This window comes from Harpia harpyja, chromosome 10 (genome assembly GCF_026419915.1).
Source record: "Harpia harpyja isolate bHarHar1 chromosome 10, bHarHar1 primary haplotype, whole genome shotgun sequence".
Lineage (NCBI taxonomy): Eukaryota > Metazoa > Chordata > Aves > Accipitriformes > Accipitridae > Harpia > Harpia harpyja.
Genome location: NC_068949.1, coordinates 45,104,256 through 45,122,625, shown reverse-complemented (window position 1 = coordinate 45,122,625; position 18,370 = coordinate 45,104,256). Strand labels below are relative to the sequence as shown.

The window sequence follows — 18,370 nt, the reverse complement described above, 5'->3', positions numbered from 1 at the left end:
TCTCGGCGTTCACTGGAAAGTGAAAATTACATCATCGCAAGGTTGCTCTTCCTTACGTAAAAGGGTTGCAGCTGTTTTTCTCAGTAACTACCATGAGATCTGCCCTTGGGCTCACGCTGAGGGTTATTTTAATTAAACACCGCCTCTTTCAGCCAGTCCAGCCTCGGCTGGTACCTAACTTGGGTTGACCCCCATCCTCGAGGGCTGCCCGGGGCCGGGCTGGGCAGAGCCCCCCGCTCGGGGCTCGACCCTCAGCTTCCTCGCTTGTTGAGCCCATGTCGACTTAGCGAGCAAGAGCTCAGCTTTTTAACTCCACAGTACCCGTATGCGATTTGCAGCAATAATTTCAGCAAAAGAAGAACAATGCCACCTCAGATGACATACCTTAGGTCACGCCAGCACGGGTCCAGATCGACGGGCTCCGTGTGCTGCCCTGGCACCTCGCAGCGTCCATGGCCGGGGTGGAGGTGATGGACCAGCACCCGTTTTTCTGCAGGTTAGGTGAAGCTTGGTTAAGGAGAAGAGCCCAGGAAGAGTCCCCGGTGCTCCTCGCAGCCCTCTGCCACGCTCAAGGACTACTCACTGCAACAAATAAAAAGCCCTGTTTAAAACAACTAAGTAAGGCACTTAAAGAGGTTTTAAAAAATTGATAACGAAACGTACTGTATGGGATCGATCTTAATTACTGCCCAGGTGGAATTTGTGTCTTCTGGCTTTTTTCAGTGAAAAAACCCCACCCACCCAAGCCAGCCATTAATGAGAACCGTTAAAGGCTTGCTAACAACATCCTTTCATCAACCCGAGGCGCTGCCAGCGCCCCGCGCTCACGTCAATTTTCACCTTGCGGTCCAGCTACCGCATCTCGCCCCGCCGGTGATGGAGCCCAGACCCATCGTCCACTGCTGCCGCCGGCCCCCGGCCCCCGCTTTCGGCTGCCACCCGCACGTTACTTCACACGGGCCGGGGGCTGGTCTGGATCAGGCTCGGGGCGGGGGAGAGCTCGCTCTCCATCGCTGCATCCCCCCCGGACCGGGGAGGAGTGAAATGGAGGTGGCTTCCCTCCCTCAACCTTCAGTCTGCAGTGATGGGGCCAAGAGTGCCCCTCCTCACTCCCCCTCTAATAATAACTTGGGGAGAAAAATGTGTTTTGAACACGGGGGGGGGGGGCAAAAAAAAAAAAAAATCGGATTTGCTCCTCGCTAAAAATGGGGCGCCACAAAAATGGCGATATTAAAAGCCAATCATCTGGAAATCCCAGACTTAAGGACAGGGAGAGATTAAAGGTTTTGCTAGGGCAGGTCTTCTGGAAAAAAAAAAAAAAAAGAAAAAGAAAAGAAAGAGAAAAATTGGGAAAACCGCTCCTTTTTCAAAGCACAAATTAAGCGTATTTATTTGTTACTCATACCCTACGCATGCTATTTGAAACAAAAATAGCACACAGCCCTTTGACAAGCTGTATTTGCACATCAATGTAACTGAAATATCCTGTCGGCTTTAACGGCAAGTGAGGGTACTGTCAGTAATATTTTCCATTGTTTTTAAAGCCGGCCACAGTAGCACGGAGCAGAGGGTACAGCCACTCAGCAAGGGCAGGGGAGTTTGACAGAAAAGCCTTTGAACGATATTTCTATTCAATTTCTGTAAGAATATAAAAGGAATTACAATTAAATCTGTAAATGCAATTCTTTGAGGATTTTTACATTCCTATAAGATTCTTACTGAGAAATTACTCTTGAAATAGTACATAAATCTTACAGGACTCCCCTTGGATTACTGCGCTTTAAGATTTTAAGCAATCTTTCTAAAGGTTTCTTCTTTTATTGCATTTTTCTTTAAAGAAGCAGGTCTTCAGCACCACCTCACACAATAAATAAACATTTTAATACCCAGCCTATCCTTTGACCTGGGTGCAATACATACCATAAATACTACAATTTTAAAATTTGGTAGAACATCGGGGAAAAATGATTAAAAGTAACAATCTGTGATATTTCTAGAAGAAATGATGATCCGTGATGTTAAGAGAAACAAGTGTTTAAAATTACTGCTCCTCATCTATAACTTAATATCATTTGGAAAGTGGTAGTACTGTCTTACCAACTACGTCACCGCTCCTTATTCAACTGATACAGCAAATATCAAGTACCACTTAAAAAGTGCCTGCTGCTTGAGAACTGCTTAGAAAAACGAAATGGAAACTTTATGGGCCAAATCTGTCTCGCCCTGATCAGATGACTAATTCCTCTAATTCCAAACGAATTGGTTGCATGAGAGAAGAAAATCTGGGCACATATCTAAAAATGTCCCTACCGCTACAATGAATCGGTTTTCTGTTTAAGATGCTTCCAGTATGAGCTCATTACGTTGCAAACTCCGCTTGCATGAAAGTGATCTGTAACAATCCTTAAGCCTGGGGCCCTTTCCCATTTGGTCTTGATACATAGGATGTAATCTGCATTTTTCATTCCGGCGTAAAACAGTACAACCAGTGTAGCTGCAATTCTGCTGTAAATCTGATGCAGGAAATACAACATAGTCCTTCGAAAATATTTCTATTGGCCTTAGACTGGCTGCAGAGCCTGTTTTGTACGGAAAAAAAAAGGAGGGGGGGGGAGAATGACCCGCTGCAAAATTCAGTTTCTTCCGTGGTCAAGGACATCTATTTCATTATAGATGTAGTTCCGCCAAAACAAATATTATTTTTGAATCTTTCATTATCTTAGTCTCTGGAAATGGGCTAAACCAGCATGTGTTGGTATTAGCTGCCGCAGAGCCAGCTGTCGTGCCTGGCTGCACAGTGTCTCAATGTCAGCGGTTCAAAGCACTGCCAGCCTGAACGGGAGGGAACTGGGGAGCTCGGAGGAACCCAATTCCGGGGAAAAAGCGCAGAGCTGGCCTCTGCCAGCGCCTCGGTCCTCGTCTCTGGTGTTTTTTCCCCACGGCGTTTGGAGACGGGTGCTGGGACTCTCATCTTCCTTCCCACGGCCTTCCACGGGCAGAGGGCAGTGCCGGGGCCGGCCATTCTTTATAGATATAGAGATATATAGACTTTTTTGGTTTTGTTTTGTTTGGTTTTGGGCGGGGGATGTTAATGATATATTTCTGTTAATTGCAACTCGCACAGCACTGCGGCCCCAGCAGCCGGCCGGGCAGCAGCCTGGGGGGGGGGGGGGGTGTGCGTGTTGGGGTGGGGGGCACCTCCCGTTGCCGCAGCTCCCCCCGCGGACGGACCCACGGACCGACCCACGGACCGACCCACGGACGGACCCGCGGACCGGGGGCGCGGCGGCCGCCGCCCCGCGCCCAGCACCACGGCGCCCTCTGTTGGGCGGCGCGGGGGCAGCGCGGCCGCCCTGTCCGCGCCCCCCCCCCGAGAAACTCTGAGCCACACAACACGGTTTTGCTAAAAAAAAAAAAAAAAAAAAAAAAAAATATACCAGGTTTGGCTGTCTGCCTCGGAAAGGCGTCAGGCGGCCTCGAACTCCGGCGCTCGCAGCCCCCGTACCTGCCAAAAAAAAAAAAAAAAAAAAAAAAAAATACGGGTGCGTCCCCCTTTTTCAAGCAAATACCTGAAGGAAGGCAGCAAGGGGTGTCAAAGCGAGAAAGGTTAAAGTTGACATTTGCTGCCGTGTTCTTTTGTTGTTAGCATGGATTATAAAAAAAAAAAAAAAACCACAAACGCCCAAACTGTACATATTATAAGGCTATATTTTTATCTCGGGGTTCTGGTGACACGTACAAACCACTTGAGCTTTGCTTTCGTGGTTTATATTGCCACCAGAAACCCTTGATAAAAATACAGCTTTATATTGTACAGTTGGGTATAGTTTATTTCCTCCATATATCATATACTGTGTTTTATTTACAAACATACACAAAGACACTCGTACATGCAAAGCAGTTTTTTTATTGAAGTAATTCTGAGGTATCAATAATACTATATTAACTAACGCATCGTAACACAATAATTTCTTGGTTAGCAATGGCCTTTCTAAAGAGACATCTATGAAAATATGATAAAACACATAAAAAAATCAGTATTTCCATGTTACAATTTACGATTCCCATACTGAAAATTTCAGCTTCTGGTGGCTCGTTCTTGCAGAGAACCCTGCTTAAACCACCTCAAAATTTAGCTTTAACATCTCTTGAATACTTGAATCCTTTCTACAGAGAGGCTATGGGAAATAAAGCTTCACGTAACAGAGAAATACAAAAATCTAAAGGAAAAAACCCGAACGATAAAAGCAAACGTGCTGCTGATAAAGACGCAACTATGATGAGCTCCTCAGTATTTTGCCCCAGTTGCACTAATCAAACTGCTTATTTAAAACAGACCTCTCGTACAATTTGCCAGCAGCTTCTCTTCCACCCGCCTTTTGCACCGTTCACAAAGGCAAAAATTTTTAGTCCCACCTCTCGCGATCCAAAAAGAAAAGCCGGGAACGAGCAATTCCATACCCGCCGGCTTTGGAATGCATCTCAGTGTGCTCCCCTAACTCCTGTTCACGTAAAACGCCGTTTCAGGCACCGAAGAGGCGAGGGGAGTCCCGGGCGGGAGGCTGGCAGGGACCAGCCAGCTGCTTCCTCGGGGGGAGGCTTGCACCTCACATTTGCCACGTCCCTCCCGCTCCCTTATCCCTGCTTTAATGGACATTAAAAATAGAACAAAACAGGACCGGAGATGGGAACAAAATCCACGCACAACAGGCCTGGACCGCTGTAGTCATTCTGCTGTAAAATGTAAAAACAAGAAAGGGCAGACGAGCTGCATCCCCCAGGACGCATCCCGCTTTTTTAATATAGCGGTGCCACCACACATTTCACTTCGGATGTTGCATTATATTTATATGTCACTCAAATATTTACCATTTTTCTGAATTCTGCCGGGTGCTCTGAGAGCTTGTTATAAGCCAAGTATCCGCGGTTGTACGTCTTGGCTGGTTAGCAGCCGTGGCTGAGCTGCATCAATATGCTAACTTCTCTTTCTGGAGCTTCTCGTGCGACAAAAGCCACTCTTTCATAAGGTTTCCTCCTCCGTAGTTGCCGCTCTGCCCGCTGCTGCAAATCACCCTGTGGCACGGTATTATAATCGGGATCTGCGAAACACACACAAAAAAAAAAAAAGGAAGGGAGCAAAGGGTGAGGCAAAGGGGATCGGCGGTGGGGAAGGTGCCCATAAATCCACCGCTAAACCAGGAATCGTCGGCCACCGGGCTCGCAGGGACCGGGACTCAAGTAGCCACGTTACAGAGCGCGCTGGCGGAGTCCCGGCCGTGCCCGGGACCAACCCAATTCTTTAGGAAAAGCAAGCATTAGGAGAAATTTGAGTACATAAGAATGATGTAAAGCCTTAAAAGGGGAAACCCGACGTATTAAATCCCACGTAAGAAAAACTTCTCTGCAAGAAGCGGATTTTCCTGCCCCGCGCCAGCCCCCTCCAATGCCCAGGGTGGGTGACGGTGCCTCGCAGACCCAAAACGCACACGAGGACAGCAAGGAGGTACAGGACGACTCTTAATCGTCGTCCCGGGATTAGAAGAGGACGTATTTCTGGAAAAAAATCAGACCGCTGAGGAGCGAGCTTCCCGAGCCCCAGCTCCCTCGGCAGATCTCCTCCTCTCGCTATAGCACCTCTACGTGCACTGCTGAAAAATTCTATGTAAGAACAAGGCGCTATTTATTATTTAACAGCCAGTCAATCCAAAATGGGTTGTGAATTTTTAAAACCTACAACAGGAGAGATTTAATTCACACCTAACCAATTTAAGAACTTTTTTCCTCGTGCCTTCTACTTTGTATCATTTATAGCCAAATGTCACGGATTCTGAAAAATCAATGCAAGAAGTTACAGAATAGACTGATAATGTAGAGAAGTACATAAACGCTTTTTTTCTTATTTTTTATTACAGGTGATTATCATAGTTGAAGTACACACCATAAAAAATGCAATACATCATCTCTAATCACGCCGTATGTGTTTTGGTAACTGCATAGTAATTCAATTGCAACGATATAGCTGTGAAAACAATAACTCACTAAAAAGTGCAGTTTTCACAAATTTGGGTATTTTAAGTCAAAAAGTATAATTTATTTATATATAGACACACAGACAAATGACGTACTTTACACTGACTTATTTTAATCCCATTTAATAGTTATTTCGGTACAGTTCAAGCTGTGCTCATATTTGAGTCTGGGATGGGCAAACCCCAAAGTAGCAGAACAGCTACTGGCCAGACCTTTATAAATCGGGGTTTTTTGGGGGGTTCTTCTGGTTTTGTCAAGCAATTTAAATGGCTGAAATTTAAAATCTTGATCTCAGCCCACAGGCTAACACATTAGATGGGAATACACATAGGTGCTTATTGTTAATCAAGGTTTAATAAAAAATGCTTATAATAGCTGCTTTATTTGGAGTTGGCAACGCCACAAGTGAATTATGCATCTGTGACAACTCCAGTGAGTACCAATAAAATCTTTACTCTAAAAAACCATCCTGCGCTTGGTTTATGACTTCCTTAAAGAAGTTGTTTTTTGCAAGTGTTGCTCTGTTTTGGGATTTCTCCGTCTTTTACAATCCGTGTGCACAAGTTACTGCAGGCAGATTTTCTTGAGTGACAAAGCCATAACAAGCCATAACAATACACTGTAAAAAATCTCCAAGGTTAATTAGCAATTCTTTAAAAATATATATAGTAAATCAGCATATTTTGATGGTAAGGCTATAAATCTTGCTACGGACAGGGGCCAAAACCTTTTTCTGAGCCGGTTCCCTGCTGCCGCTCACATGGTGCAAAGAGACTCGAACCGGGGGGGGGTCCATGTACTGGGGGAATTTTGTCAGGGAGGTAAGTTGATGACTTCTCCTGCTAAACTGTGCGAGAAGATGGAATGCGTGCCCAAGTGGAGGAAAAAAAAGGACTTTATTTTCAGGTGGCGTGAGCTGGCAGGTCGCGCCGGGGCTTGGATGATCCCCGGGTCGGTGGAGGACCCATTCACAAATGCTGAGCCGCTTACCATCAAGCAAGAAGAGGAGGGTGTGAAATAAATGTCGCTTTTGCCATGCCCGAAATAAAGAATTTCATACCGAGTTTGTCCTAACACACACAAGCGCCCGTATGTCACCCTCCATAGCATCGGATGTAAAAGAAAACGCGGTACAAAGGCTGTATCAGCGCTGTAATTTAAAAATATTGAATATTGCTTCAGTTTGGCTTAATTGTGGTGACAACTTTCAGACTACTAAAATAATTAAACCTGCTAAAATTTATTAGGGCCCTAAGGACATTTTAGAGGGAGTACTACCCTAGTCTGGAGCTTTAATGCCTCAGCTACATTTAATGTAATTTTTATCAATAACCAAGCAGCTCATAATATTATAGCTCCGCTGAAATCTTCATGCTGTGAAATCTAATTCATCTAATACATGAATCCATCACTTACACAGACCCTACCTCAAACGCTATAAAACTTCCAAACCCATAGATTTGTCTCCAACACAAATAACATGAAGGGGCCCTCGGATCAATAACGGAGTCCCTCTGATTCGGGCACCAGCTGAATATTTTCTCCAACTTCGCTTTTGTTCTTCTGGGTAGAGGCCCACAAGGGAAAGAGCTTGTTTTCACTCGCAGCCTCATCAATACCTAAATCCTGGTGAACAAGTGACACTGAGAAGCTGTAATCAATAGCTCCCTGTGCGTTTTTTCTTCTGGTCAAATGGTTCAGCACTACTGACAGCCCTGACACTCAGAACATGATGCTAAATCTTTATCAACAGCCATCTGGGTGACTGGCAGAACAAGACTCGGGCGGTCATTAACGCTCGTGGCAATCTGTGAATAAACTAACTCCTCGATAATGCGTTTGTTTAGCAAAAAGGTGGGGAAAAAAACTCCCTGCACAAGGTATCGATCGCCTTTGAACTGCATTTAGCAAATTCCGTCTGAGGACGGAGCGGAGCGGTGCTCCGCCGCGGCACTCCGCTCGTTAAAGAGTTTTCAATTTGAGGCAACGGAAACCCGACCGTCCCATTATACTGCTGATGGGCTGGAGACCTCCAGAAACTGCCAAACTGTCAAAACCCGATCAGCCAGGCTGTAATGGAAACAGCTGAAGTACCACGTTGTAAATACAACAAGAATCACGCTTAGCAAAAAAATAATCTTGAGGTTTCCTCATGTCCTATTGCTTTTTCTCCCCCTCTCCCCCGACAGAAACAAATACCGCAATGTCACCCAGCACGTGTCCCGGGTTATTGCCAGCCACCGAAGGAATTAATACACAAGTAGTTTTAGGTGTCCACAACGTTTCAAATCCATACTTCACAATCTTCTCATAAATGCACGATTACTCCTTCTGCTCTCCAATGTTTAAAACATTTTGGCTGAATAATATCCTTGACTTAGGATAGATCGATACTAGCACCCAGTTGTACACTTAACTGGGCTTTAGCCTAAACAATAACGCAATTGGAGAGAATATAAAAACCAACATAAGCAGCTATGACTGCCGTTAACAGACCGCTGAAGACGTCTTATTTAAGGCACAGAACAGTCATTTAGGATGGCCTTGGACTAATCAGCCCAACATTCGCCATTTCCCATGAGTCTCTATGATTTCTTTTTGATCCTCCTATAGTAGTCTAATGAGATTTTTAATTGAACTTTATGGGTTCCCTTTGAGGACCACAGACCTTGCAATCAATGTGAACCACAGTAAACTATTTGAAGTTTCTCTTGCAAAAGGTGAGCCATCCCCATCATGTCCTTGGCATAAATTGAGGCAAAGATGTCGCATCTTTCAGCTGCTGCTGGCACCTATTCCACCTTCTCATAAAGTTGAAGGTCATCGTATGAATTATGTGAAGCAACCCAACTACAAAGGGAAACCTGTAGAATGCACACTACCAAAATTAAAGACCAACCCTTGATTTGTAGAAGGAAGAAATGTTCTCGTATTTTGTGGAGAAAGGCGAGATTCACAATTTTACCAGCGCATTTGAGGAACAATGCAACGCCAGGCTTGGGTTTATTTCAAACGCTCATTTTTACTGTTATTACGATCCTCATTAAATCATGTTTATGATTTAGTCATCACGTTTATAATTTAGTCCTTTAATCATAGGAAGCATCTCAAGGTGCAAACATACTACGATTTTGCTATTTTGCATAGCTTCTGCAGCAATCATGAATAGAAGCATTCACTTTTATTTCACATTCGCAATAAAAGCATTCACTAGTTTCAGCTTCCCTCCTGCGAACAAAAATCACTAATCTGCTGCTTAACAAAACATCACATTTCTGCAATAATTTCGAAGCAATTGCTCCTCAAAACCAGTATTTATATCCTAGAGCTCACGTTGCAGGTGTAGCAGTTGTTAACACCACAGCTCTTTGCATTCTGCGCTGATACGTTAATGATGCTGCAGTCCAGATGACGTGTTTGGTTTAATGAACTGTTTAGTTAGATTCAAAGCTCAATATCTCATCTGATAAACAGACTGCAAGTGTGTTTATATACGTACAAGGGTCACGGGTATCCTGCAATTCTACGCAGGTAGCACACTACCATAGAAACTCACATAACGTCTAATGGCTTTAAGCTTCTAAGCTCAATAAAGAAGTACACCCTGATATTTTAAGCGTCTATCAGATTTTCCTACGAAACAGTTCATATAAGCAGTATGAAGCTACATTTCGTCAATACACTGTATTGTACTTGACAATACAAACTATTTTAATGTGATGGAATGCTTTCCAATATAATATGGTGTACATTAAGATAAGGCAATACAATGCAAACCTACAGGAAACAGTTCTCAAAGAATAACAATACAGTGTTGTGCAAAAGGATATGTAATTGCTATCGCCTAGAAATGTACCCAGCTTTGCCCTCAGGCTGCAGTGGAGCAGCAGCATCCAAAGTAGTGGTAACAGCAGGTTGTGGTGTGAAAATTCCTGCTTTTTCCCCTGTGAGGAAGGATGAAAATAGTTCTGAAAATATACAGCAAAGCTATGGCAATTTTTTTTTAAATGGGGCCCTATCTTATTATTGTTATTTCCCATCCCATACTATGGCTGCAGTGCTTTCTGTCCCCAGCAGAAAATTTTTAAGCATATTATAGATAATAATGCATAGCTTTAGGGGAAAAGAGCTATGTTAATATAATACCACCCCAATATTTCATAACAGAAAGCTGATGATAAAAAAAAAGAAATCAGTACTGTAACGAGAGGCCTGCCCATTCCAAACCACATTTTTATCGCTATGCATCTCCTGTAGTTAATCTGTAATTTCACGCATATTCCACATGCAAACATACACACAGTCCTTTTGCACTTCAGTGCGAGCACCTATTCGCTATGTTTCTCATATTTCTCGTATAAATCTTTACATGGCCCTTCAGACCCATGAACCACGATATGCAGGTTGACTACGCATAATACGCAGGTTGATATTATGAATGAGGTGAAATACAAGGATAATATGTGGCACCGCAAACCCCCCTCACCTTTATTATTTCTGTATGTAAAGCCACCGGCTGTAGAAAACCAGATTTTCTAACCCACTTTGTAACTACACGTTACAGTCTCATATGTACCTTATTAAAGAAAATACTGAGAGGACTGAATGGAAAACCAACACAGGAGGTCAAAGATTACGGCAGGTATAACGCTGGAGAAAAGGAGAGGAATTCAGGTATGGAAAGACACATGTTGCTCAGGGCGAGCGCTAATGAGGGAAAATAGGTGGAAGAATGGCTAAAAAGGCCACAGTGATATTAACAGAAATCAAAGTTTTTTATTTTTTTAAAGGCACGTAGCAAGGGAACGAATGCGTAAAGACAGAGGCAGTGGCGTTCGCATTACCAGCTTCTCCTTGCCTTTGCCAGCCGGCTGCAGCACCAGTCCCACGCAGGACGTGCCCACCCGAGCCCCCCGAACTGCCTCCTCCCTCCTCGGGCAGCGCAGGTACGTCCACCGCAGCCCCGAAACCCTCCGGTTCAGGACGGGGCTGCTGTATCGGGCTGCGAACCCAGCCGCGCTACGAGACGCGACCCGCTGACTCTACCGACTCCGCTTACGCCCGTCGGGGTGATGCAGGTGCACGAATGCATCTGGAAATCTAATCCTGGACAACTCAAAGGGAGAGGTCATTACTGGGAAGACAGACAGAGACCAAGTATTATAACACAACTGTTTTTTCCAAAATCCACAGGCCTAACTAACCTGGAGGGCTACTCCCTCCCATTGGTTCAAATTCAGGCAACTCACCTGTATCCAATGGAGAAATGCCATTTACAGCTGGTTTGGAGCGCACAGGGGAAAAAACCGTATTGGAAAAACCATATTGACAATTAGGGATTTGATTCAAACGTGTACCGACTTGATTTAAAATCCCTCCTCTTCCCCATTTTCAGAAACATATCCGTGCCAGAGAGGATGGACTGCTGTTAACACAACCGCAGCTACTCACACCCTGCCAAAATGAGGTCCGTGTCGGGGGATAAAAGACTTCCCTCACCCAAGAATATCTAAGAAAGTTTGAGAACAACAAAATGCGTAGAGGCTGATGAATTAAAAGAAGTGTTTCTCTTTCAAATCTAATGCCATAAATGGTAGGGAATAAATCACATTAAACTGGGTTGTGCATTATTGCTGATTAAAAACACTTACTGACCTTATTACTCATGGTAGACCAGTTTTCATAGCAGATAAATTTAATCTAATGACATTTAGCCTGCAAAGCTCTCTAAATCCACCATCTTCCATCAACTTTATTTAAAAGTTGACACGAACTTACAGGATTGCTCCTCATCGCTCCTCCCACCGCTCTCGCTGCTCTGCTGTTGCCTGCGAGGACTGCTAATTGCTTGTAGGAAACGGCCTCTCCAAACTTCACGTCTCTCAACAAGGTCCACAACACTTGTCTGGTGAACGAATCTGCAAAGAAGACGAAGCGAGCACTGTTCGTATGCATGGCTGAAAAAACCAAGATGAAATATTCAAAAAGCCAACGCAAAGCAGAGTCTCAATAGCAGCTTTCTAATTTAAATTTAAACAGCCCCGATGCACTGTCCTGTTATTGTATCCTATATTGCTACATTTAAATACATGATTATTAGAAAGAGTGCTTCAAGTAACCGATCACTATAAAAAAGGATTTAAGGCTTTGATTTTCCTATATTTTTAATTTGCTTCAAGTACAATTATCCTGTTAACTCATACAATGTGGTTTTTCCATTAAATTGGAAGAGTATAAATTAGCATAGAGTCAAATTAAAAAGGGAAGAAATAACCGGCTCTACCTATTTCACAAAGCCCTCGCATCTCCAGCTAATTTCCAACTTCAGCTGGGACACGCGGCAGAAGAAGCCCTAGAGCCAGCGGACTCGGTATTATCCTGGCTGACTGCATTTTATAGTCGAGACCCCCAAGCTACTGCTCAGCATTGCAGACATTACAAAATGTAAGGACTAGCTGTGACCTTGAATGTACGGCACATCCTTAATGATAGAGGGCTCTGAAAAAAAATAATAATGTATCTTCCATTATTTTAATTTTAATTCACCAGCAAATTGCTTCTAAGTGTTCCAATTGCTGAAATAATGAATAAGCAAGTGCATTAGGACCAGCTTTCTTCTGCATCTCAGGGTTTTACCTTCCCATCCCAGGATTATTTTACAAAAGGAAAACCGATAGTCACGTTTGGATTTTAGTTGGGTTGAACACCTATTGCTCTTCCAAGGCACTTGTAAAAGCTTTGAAGATCTAACTAGTGAATAACTTACTGAGAGGAGCGAGCTGGTGAATAAAAAAAAAAAAAGAAAAAAGGAGAAAAAAAAGGAAAAGAGACCCCTTCCCCCAGCTGACAGCTTCAGTCTCCTGCTTTGGCAAAGAAACAAACTGATTAAAAACATTTTCTTTCTTTAGTTGTCAAAAAAGACATTGATTACGTTACATAGGAACATAGCAAAATGTGATTTTGTTCTTAAAGGAAACCCATACAGCATTATGTGTGTGTTAAATAATAAAAATCACTTCTTAACTGAAGGGAATGATAATCACTTCATTGAAAAAATCTGTTTAGTCTTTATTATAACATTAAGCAAATTAAACATCAGCATAATCCAGGTGATACGAGAAAAGGGTCATCAAAGAAATTAACTTTGTTGTTCATTAATTTACATGGATTAGTAGAGGGCAAAGAGATAGCAAATCTGCTCTAGTTTTTTATGATATAATTTCAAACTGTACACCATTTGTGGCAGTAGGGTGACTTTGGGGTTAATCAGACTGATTTGTCCTTTTAATTGCTTTCTATTCAAAGAAAATTCATTAGATAATGTTCTCTTCAAAATTCATGAATCAATTTAACTGAAGAAACCACATTAACAGCTTTGGGTTCATTAGCACAAGCAGTTGTGTTACTAGCTGATTGCTAGGAGGGTTTCCTTAGGCAAACAGATTTTGTTTACTGTGATTTCTTCAGAAAGGTTTATTTCAAATCAAATTGTTACTTATTATTTTTTTAACCTTCTTTTTAAGCCAGCAAGATTAGTGTTAACCTCGCCTACTTAGGGGTCTTGGGGAATTATTGCCTGATGTCATCTTTTAAATCAATGAAGCGCAGTGACTGCACGTTGCTGGGGCCCGAGTCCAAAAAAATCCCCTTTTCTTCCCTCATTTTTGGCAGAGAAGGTGGCGGGCTGGGATGTGATGGACCCGTAACTTTCTGAAACCTGTAGGAATAAGGGGAGAAGCGGGTGCAGAGCGCGCCGGAGCACCGGGCGGCCGCGGGAGGATGGGGCAGCTCCAGACCCCCCCCCCAGCAATAGCACCACCGTGCCAAGCGATGCCCAAATTATTGAGTACCTTTTAACATGCTACAAGAAGGACAGAGATTATCCTCTTCTGACAAGCAGGGGCAGAGATTATCCTCTTTCCAGAGCCACTGCACATTTTTCATGGGAGAATATATACTGTCTCTGCACCCACATAAAACACTCGAAGTTATAGTTCAAAAGAATGAAATATTTAGCAATCATGCACATCATTTTATAAATGTATCTGAAAACTCAATTTCATCCTGTAGGGAGCAAATGCATTAATTAGTTTAAGCAGCTCTAAGAGACAGTGCCAAATACTGTTATTAAACTGTCTGCAAGTGTGAGTGCCTGTAAGCATAACCTGCCCAAATTAGATGGCTGAACTTTCACCAATTTTCAGTGCGTGCCAACATTTTATGCCGTTAAATGTCATTATAAAGTGCTGTAAAATACGCACATAAAAATTAACACACACAAATTCTCTCGTTACATGAAAACACTTTATACCTCCGCGAGCTGAGGATGCCCACGTCATTCCGGGGTGGCAGATGCCAGCAGAGCAATGGCTGAACCGAACCCCTTTGTAGGAATGGGAATACCAGAGGTTTTCTCCTTCCTCCGCACCCACCTACAGCACGCCCTGCACGTACTCCCTCCAGGTGACCGGCCTCCGGACTGCCCTCTTGCCAAGCAACGCACCTTATGGCCAACACGGAGCAACCGGCTATTTCTCATTTAAACGCCCAGTGATTTGTCAGATTTTACATCCGAACGCACACCTCACCAGTTCCCACTGGGAGCTGGAGCTGCACCGGGAAGGCTGGGGTGAAGGTGGACTGAAGGATGGGGCAGGGACAGACCTGCGACCAACTTGAGTTTCCAACTCTCCACAGCCCTGAGGACCCATTCCCACCTCCAGCTGCTGCGTCCATGGCACCCAGGGACCACAAAGGTCCTTGGGAGGGTTTCATAGAATCACAGAATGGTTTGGGTTGGAAGGGACCTTGAAGATCATCTCGTTCCAACCCCCTTCCATGGGCAGGGACACCTTCCACCAGACCAGGTTGCTCCAAGCCCCATCCAACCTGGCCTTGAACACTTCCAGGGATGGGGCAGCCACAACTTCTCTGGGCAACCCGTTCCAGTGCCTCACCACCCTCAGCGTAAAAAATTTCTTCCTTATATCTAGTCTGAATCTACACTCTTTTAGTTTAAAACCGTTAGCCCTTGTCCTGTCGCAACAGGCCCTACTAAAAAGTCTGTCCCCATCTTTCTTATAAGCCCCCTTTAAGTACTGGAAGGCTGCTATAAGGTCTCCCCAGAGCCTTCTCTTCTCCGGGCTGAACAACCCCTGTTTAACAACAGGCGATAGGTGAAAGACTTCTTGGATGCTTCCTCCTACGGGCATCACCGTGCATTACCTGCTGGTCAAAAACCTCGTAACTGTGCACTACTATCAGCCCTGCCAATTGCATGGTGAATTGGCAAAGCAACGCACCATGATGCCAAGCGTGGATGTGCCAGGACTGATCTGAAATTAATATTTACAGAGAAGTTATAAGCCCCTAAAAAGAGGGACTTACCCTGACCCTGCTGTTAATACCTAAATGCTTCAGAGGTCACTCACGACAGCCCGCTAGACTTTAATTCTCCATATAAAGACGTTACATACGTGGGGATAACACAGTGAAAATCAAGTTTACTTTAACACCTGCCATATCACAACTTTTAATGTGATTGAAGGTGGCCATTAGTACAAAGAAGCGAAGTCATACGCTACTATCTAATAACGCGCTGCCGGAGGATTTACCGCGTTAGGAAGGGGCTCAGCCCCCGCGGCAGGCAGGGTGGATGCTCCGGGCAGCACAGGGGGAAAAAAGCGGAGTCACCGGCATCGGTCCCCTCCTGCCCTGCCCCGTGCAGGTCTCGGGGCAAGAGAGGTTCAAAAGATACACAGTCTGATTTTACATCCTTTTTAATCCCTTCGATTAAGAGGGATTAAAGACAGACTGGTTTTTTTTTTCCTTCTCCTCAACACCGATCGCTGGGAATGTTAGTTTTTTTCTGTTTGTTGTGGTTTTTTGGTTGGTTCCCGCCCCCAAGAGTTTTTACAAATGCAAAGAAACAGTTATAAATACTCCCCCATTCTTGCCAGCTTTTTCGCACCCTGACTGGGGTACTAAATAGACAACTTTTTTGTTTGTTTTTATGCTTATCGGTTTTCACCGTTATTACTATTGGTAAAAAAAAAAAACAAAAAACAAGCATAACACTTGAAAAATACTCCAACTTGTCTACCAAACAGCAGTTCCCACAGCAGCATAAGCTTCCACCTAATCCAGAAAACTTAATTTAGCTCTTGGACCTTGAAAGAACAGATTCATATTCAAACTGAAGAACTTTTACTGACAACAGGCAACTGTGTAAACAGTTAATGCAAGCAAGAGTGCTAATTTTTAGCAATTTTGAACCTCCTTTGCTATTAAGCAGGCTGTTAAAGCCATATTAAGCATGTCACCTAAACAGCAATCTGAATACTAACAATCACTGCTACCCTACCCTAGACTGAACTAGCAAGCAGAATGTGAAAGAGATAAATGCTTGTCTAGTCTCTTAACTGTTTAATTATATTTTGCTCTTGTTATGAGGCAGACCAAGAAATGCTTTTCTTCCCTTTTACAATGGCTGCGAGTCCCTGACCACTGGTACTCTATGGCAAAAAATGCAATTATTAGTTGCTATTAACGGATTACTGGGAATATAGATTAGACAGTGCAGTGATACTGTATCCTGTAAAATAGTCCAAACATCTCACCGCAACAGAGGCAAAGGATTGCTTAAAATCAGGGGTGCTGCAACCATCTTGCCAAAGTCACTGAGAAAAGACTATGAACTTTTATTGTTGCTGTCTGCGTGTGTGATATTGATATATAATAGAGACAGAATGTGCCTAACTGAAAATAATGAAGTTAAACTTTACCTTTATGATTGCCTAAATAGCTGAACCAAAGCAAAGACGTTGGCCATTTTGAATGACCGAGCTTTACGAATGAAGATGCAAATATAATCTAATTATTTTAGAGTATCTATTACTGACGTTATATAATCCATCAACTTCATAGTAAAAAAAAAAAGTATTTACAAAAATGAAAGTGGCAAAAGTTCCAACAAAATCATATTTCATTTTAACAGGTAAATAATGGAGGGATTAGAGAAGTATTTACCTCCATTCTACCTCTAGTTAGTCCAAGACCTGCGAGAGCACCTCTGTGCCTGTTATTTTGGATATAGAGTTAGACAAAAATTCCTCAGTTAAAAACATGGCAATTCTATTTATAAGACACAGATCTGATGGAAACCCCCTGCCTCAAAAGCATCAGCCTAAACATTTTTTATTTTAACATTTTTGTCAAAAACTTCCTTGCAGAACAAAATTCACTCGCTCATCATGTCTGTTACTGAGCACACTTAAAACACCCTGCACATCTCTTTCTCCTCCTAACATTCATTGTCTGAGCTCGTACTAGTAGTTTGCTCAAATTTCGTACTCTGTATTTGCCCAGCCTTGACTCCAGCTGAGGTCTCTTGCCACCACTCCAAAACAAACGTTTGTAAGTGATAACTGCCACATCGATCCTTTCCTACCACCATTCTACAACTGCATGGTTCAGATGACTCATGCAATAGTTTCCCATGCTCTGTCCTATTTATGATTGCATTTAATTAGCTAAATTAATATTTATACCCGAAACATATCACTTTCACATCATCCAGATCTGACCCCACGCTCCAGCCTCTGTTGATTCCCCACCACGTCAGAGGTGGGTGCTCAGTGCCACCCTCCGCGGGGCAGAGCCACCGGACCGGCACGGACAGCATACCTCGACCGCAGACATATCACACTTTTTAATATTTGTATTTATTTACTTAATTATTTCTCACCAGCATACCCCTATACCACGGATCATAACAATGAAGTTGTGTTTCCCGTGTATATTGCAGTGGCACAACTGAAGGAGTGATATTCTTTGAAAACGTTGCATTTTTCCCCAGTAGAGGAAACATTCTACTTTCATTCTACCTTTATCTGCAGATAAATTAAGGTCAACTGCAACGCATTTTGACTACAGAGCTAGCAGCCATTCAAGTAGATGTCATTAAGCGTTCAAGAATCCAAAACCCCAAACGAACCCGGCGTGTAACACTGAATACAGCTGAAGTTAACTGCCCCCTCCAACGCAGCGTCTTCGGTGAACCTGAGTCCTTGCAGCAGACCCTGCCGTGCCCATTTCTGCCCCAGCGCGAGCCCTGTACCATCTCTTCTACTGTTTTCTGAATACTGCTCTGCAGACACAGTTGCATGAGTAAATACTTAATGAAATTCAAAACATCAGTTCATAAAAATTAGGCAGTCCATATTAAAACCATTAGAGTACACTAGAGCATTTGATAATGTGGCTCAGGTGTCATCTCGTGCTCTCCCACAGGTCACGATGTTCTCCTTTCTGAGCAGTACAGAAATGTGGGCGAGGGGAG

The 18,370-nt window shown here is 43.5% G+C and overlaps 1 protein-coding gene across 5 annotated transcripts in view; it reads right to left on the bottom strand.

Annotated features, from left to right (window-relative positions):
* The window catches only part of MGMT (O-6-methylguanine-DNA methyltransferase), a 186,350-nt gene that overhangs the window by 12,884 nt on the left and 155,096 nt on the right, over positions 1–18,370 (bottom strand). For 3 of the 5 annotated variants that reach the window (XM_052799611.1, XM_052799609.1, XM_052799610.1), the window contains exons 5-7: positions 11,809–11,948; positions 4,870–5,099; positions 385–582 (exon numbers count right to left, since the gene is read on the bottom strand). In XM_052799611.1, the coding sequence (XP_052655571.1) occupies positions 4,968–5,099; positions 11,809–11,948 (272 nt within the window). In that variant the 3' untranslated portion in view covers positions 385–582; positions 4,870–4,967. Of the gene's footprint in view, positions 1–384; positions 583–3,887; positions 5,100–11,808; positions 11,949–18,370 lie in introns of those variants that run through there. The other 2 variants (XM_052799613.1, XM_052799612.1) reach the window with 1 other exon arrangement.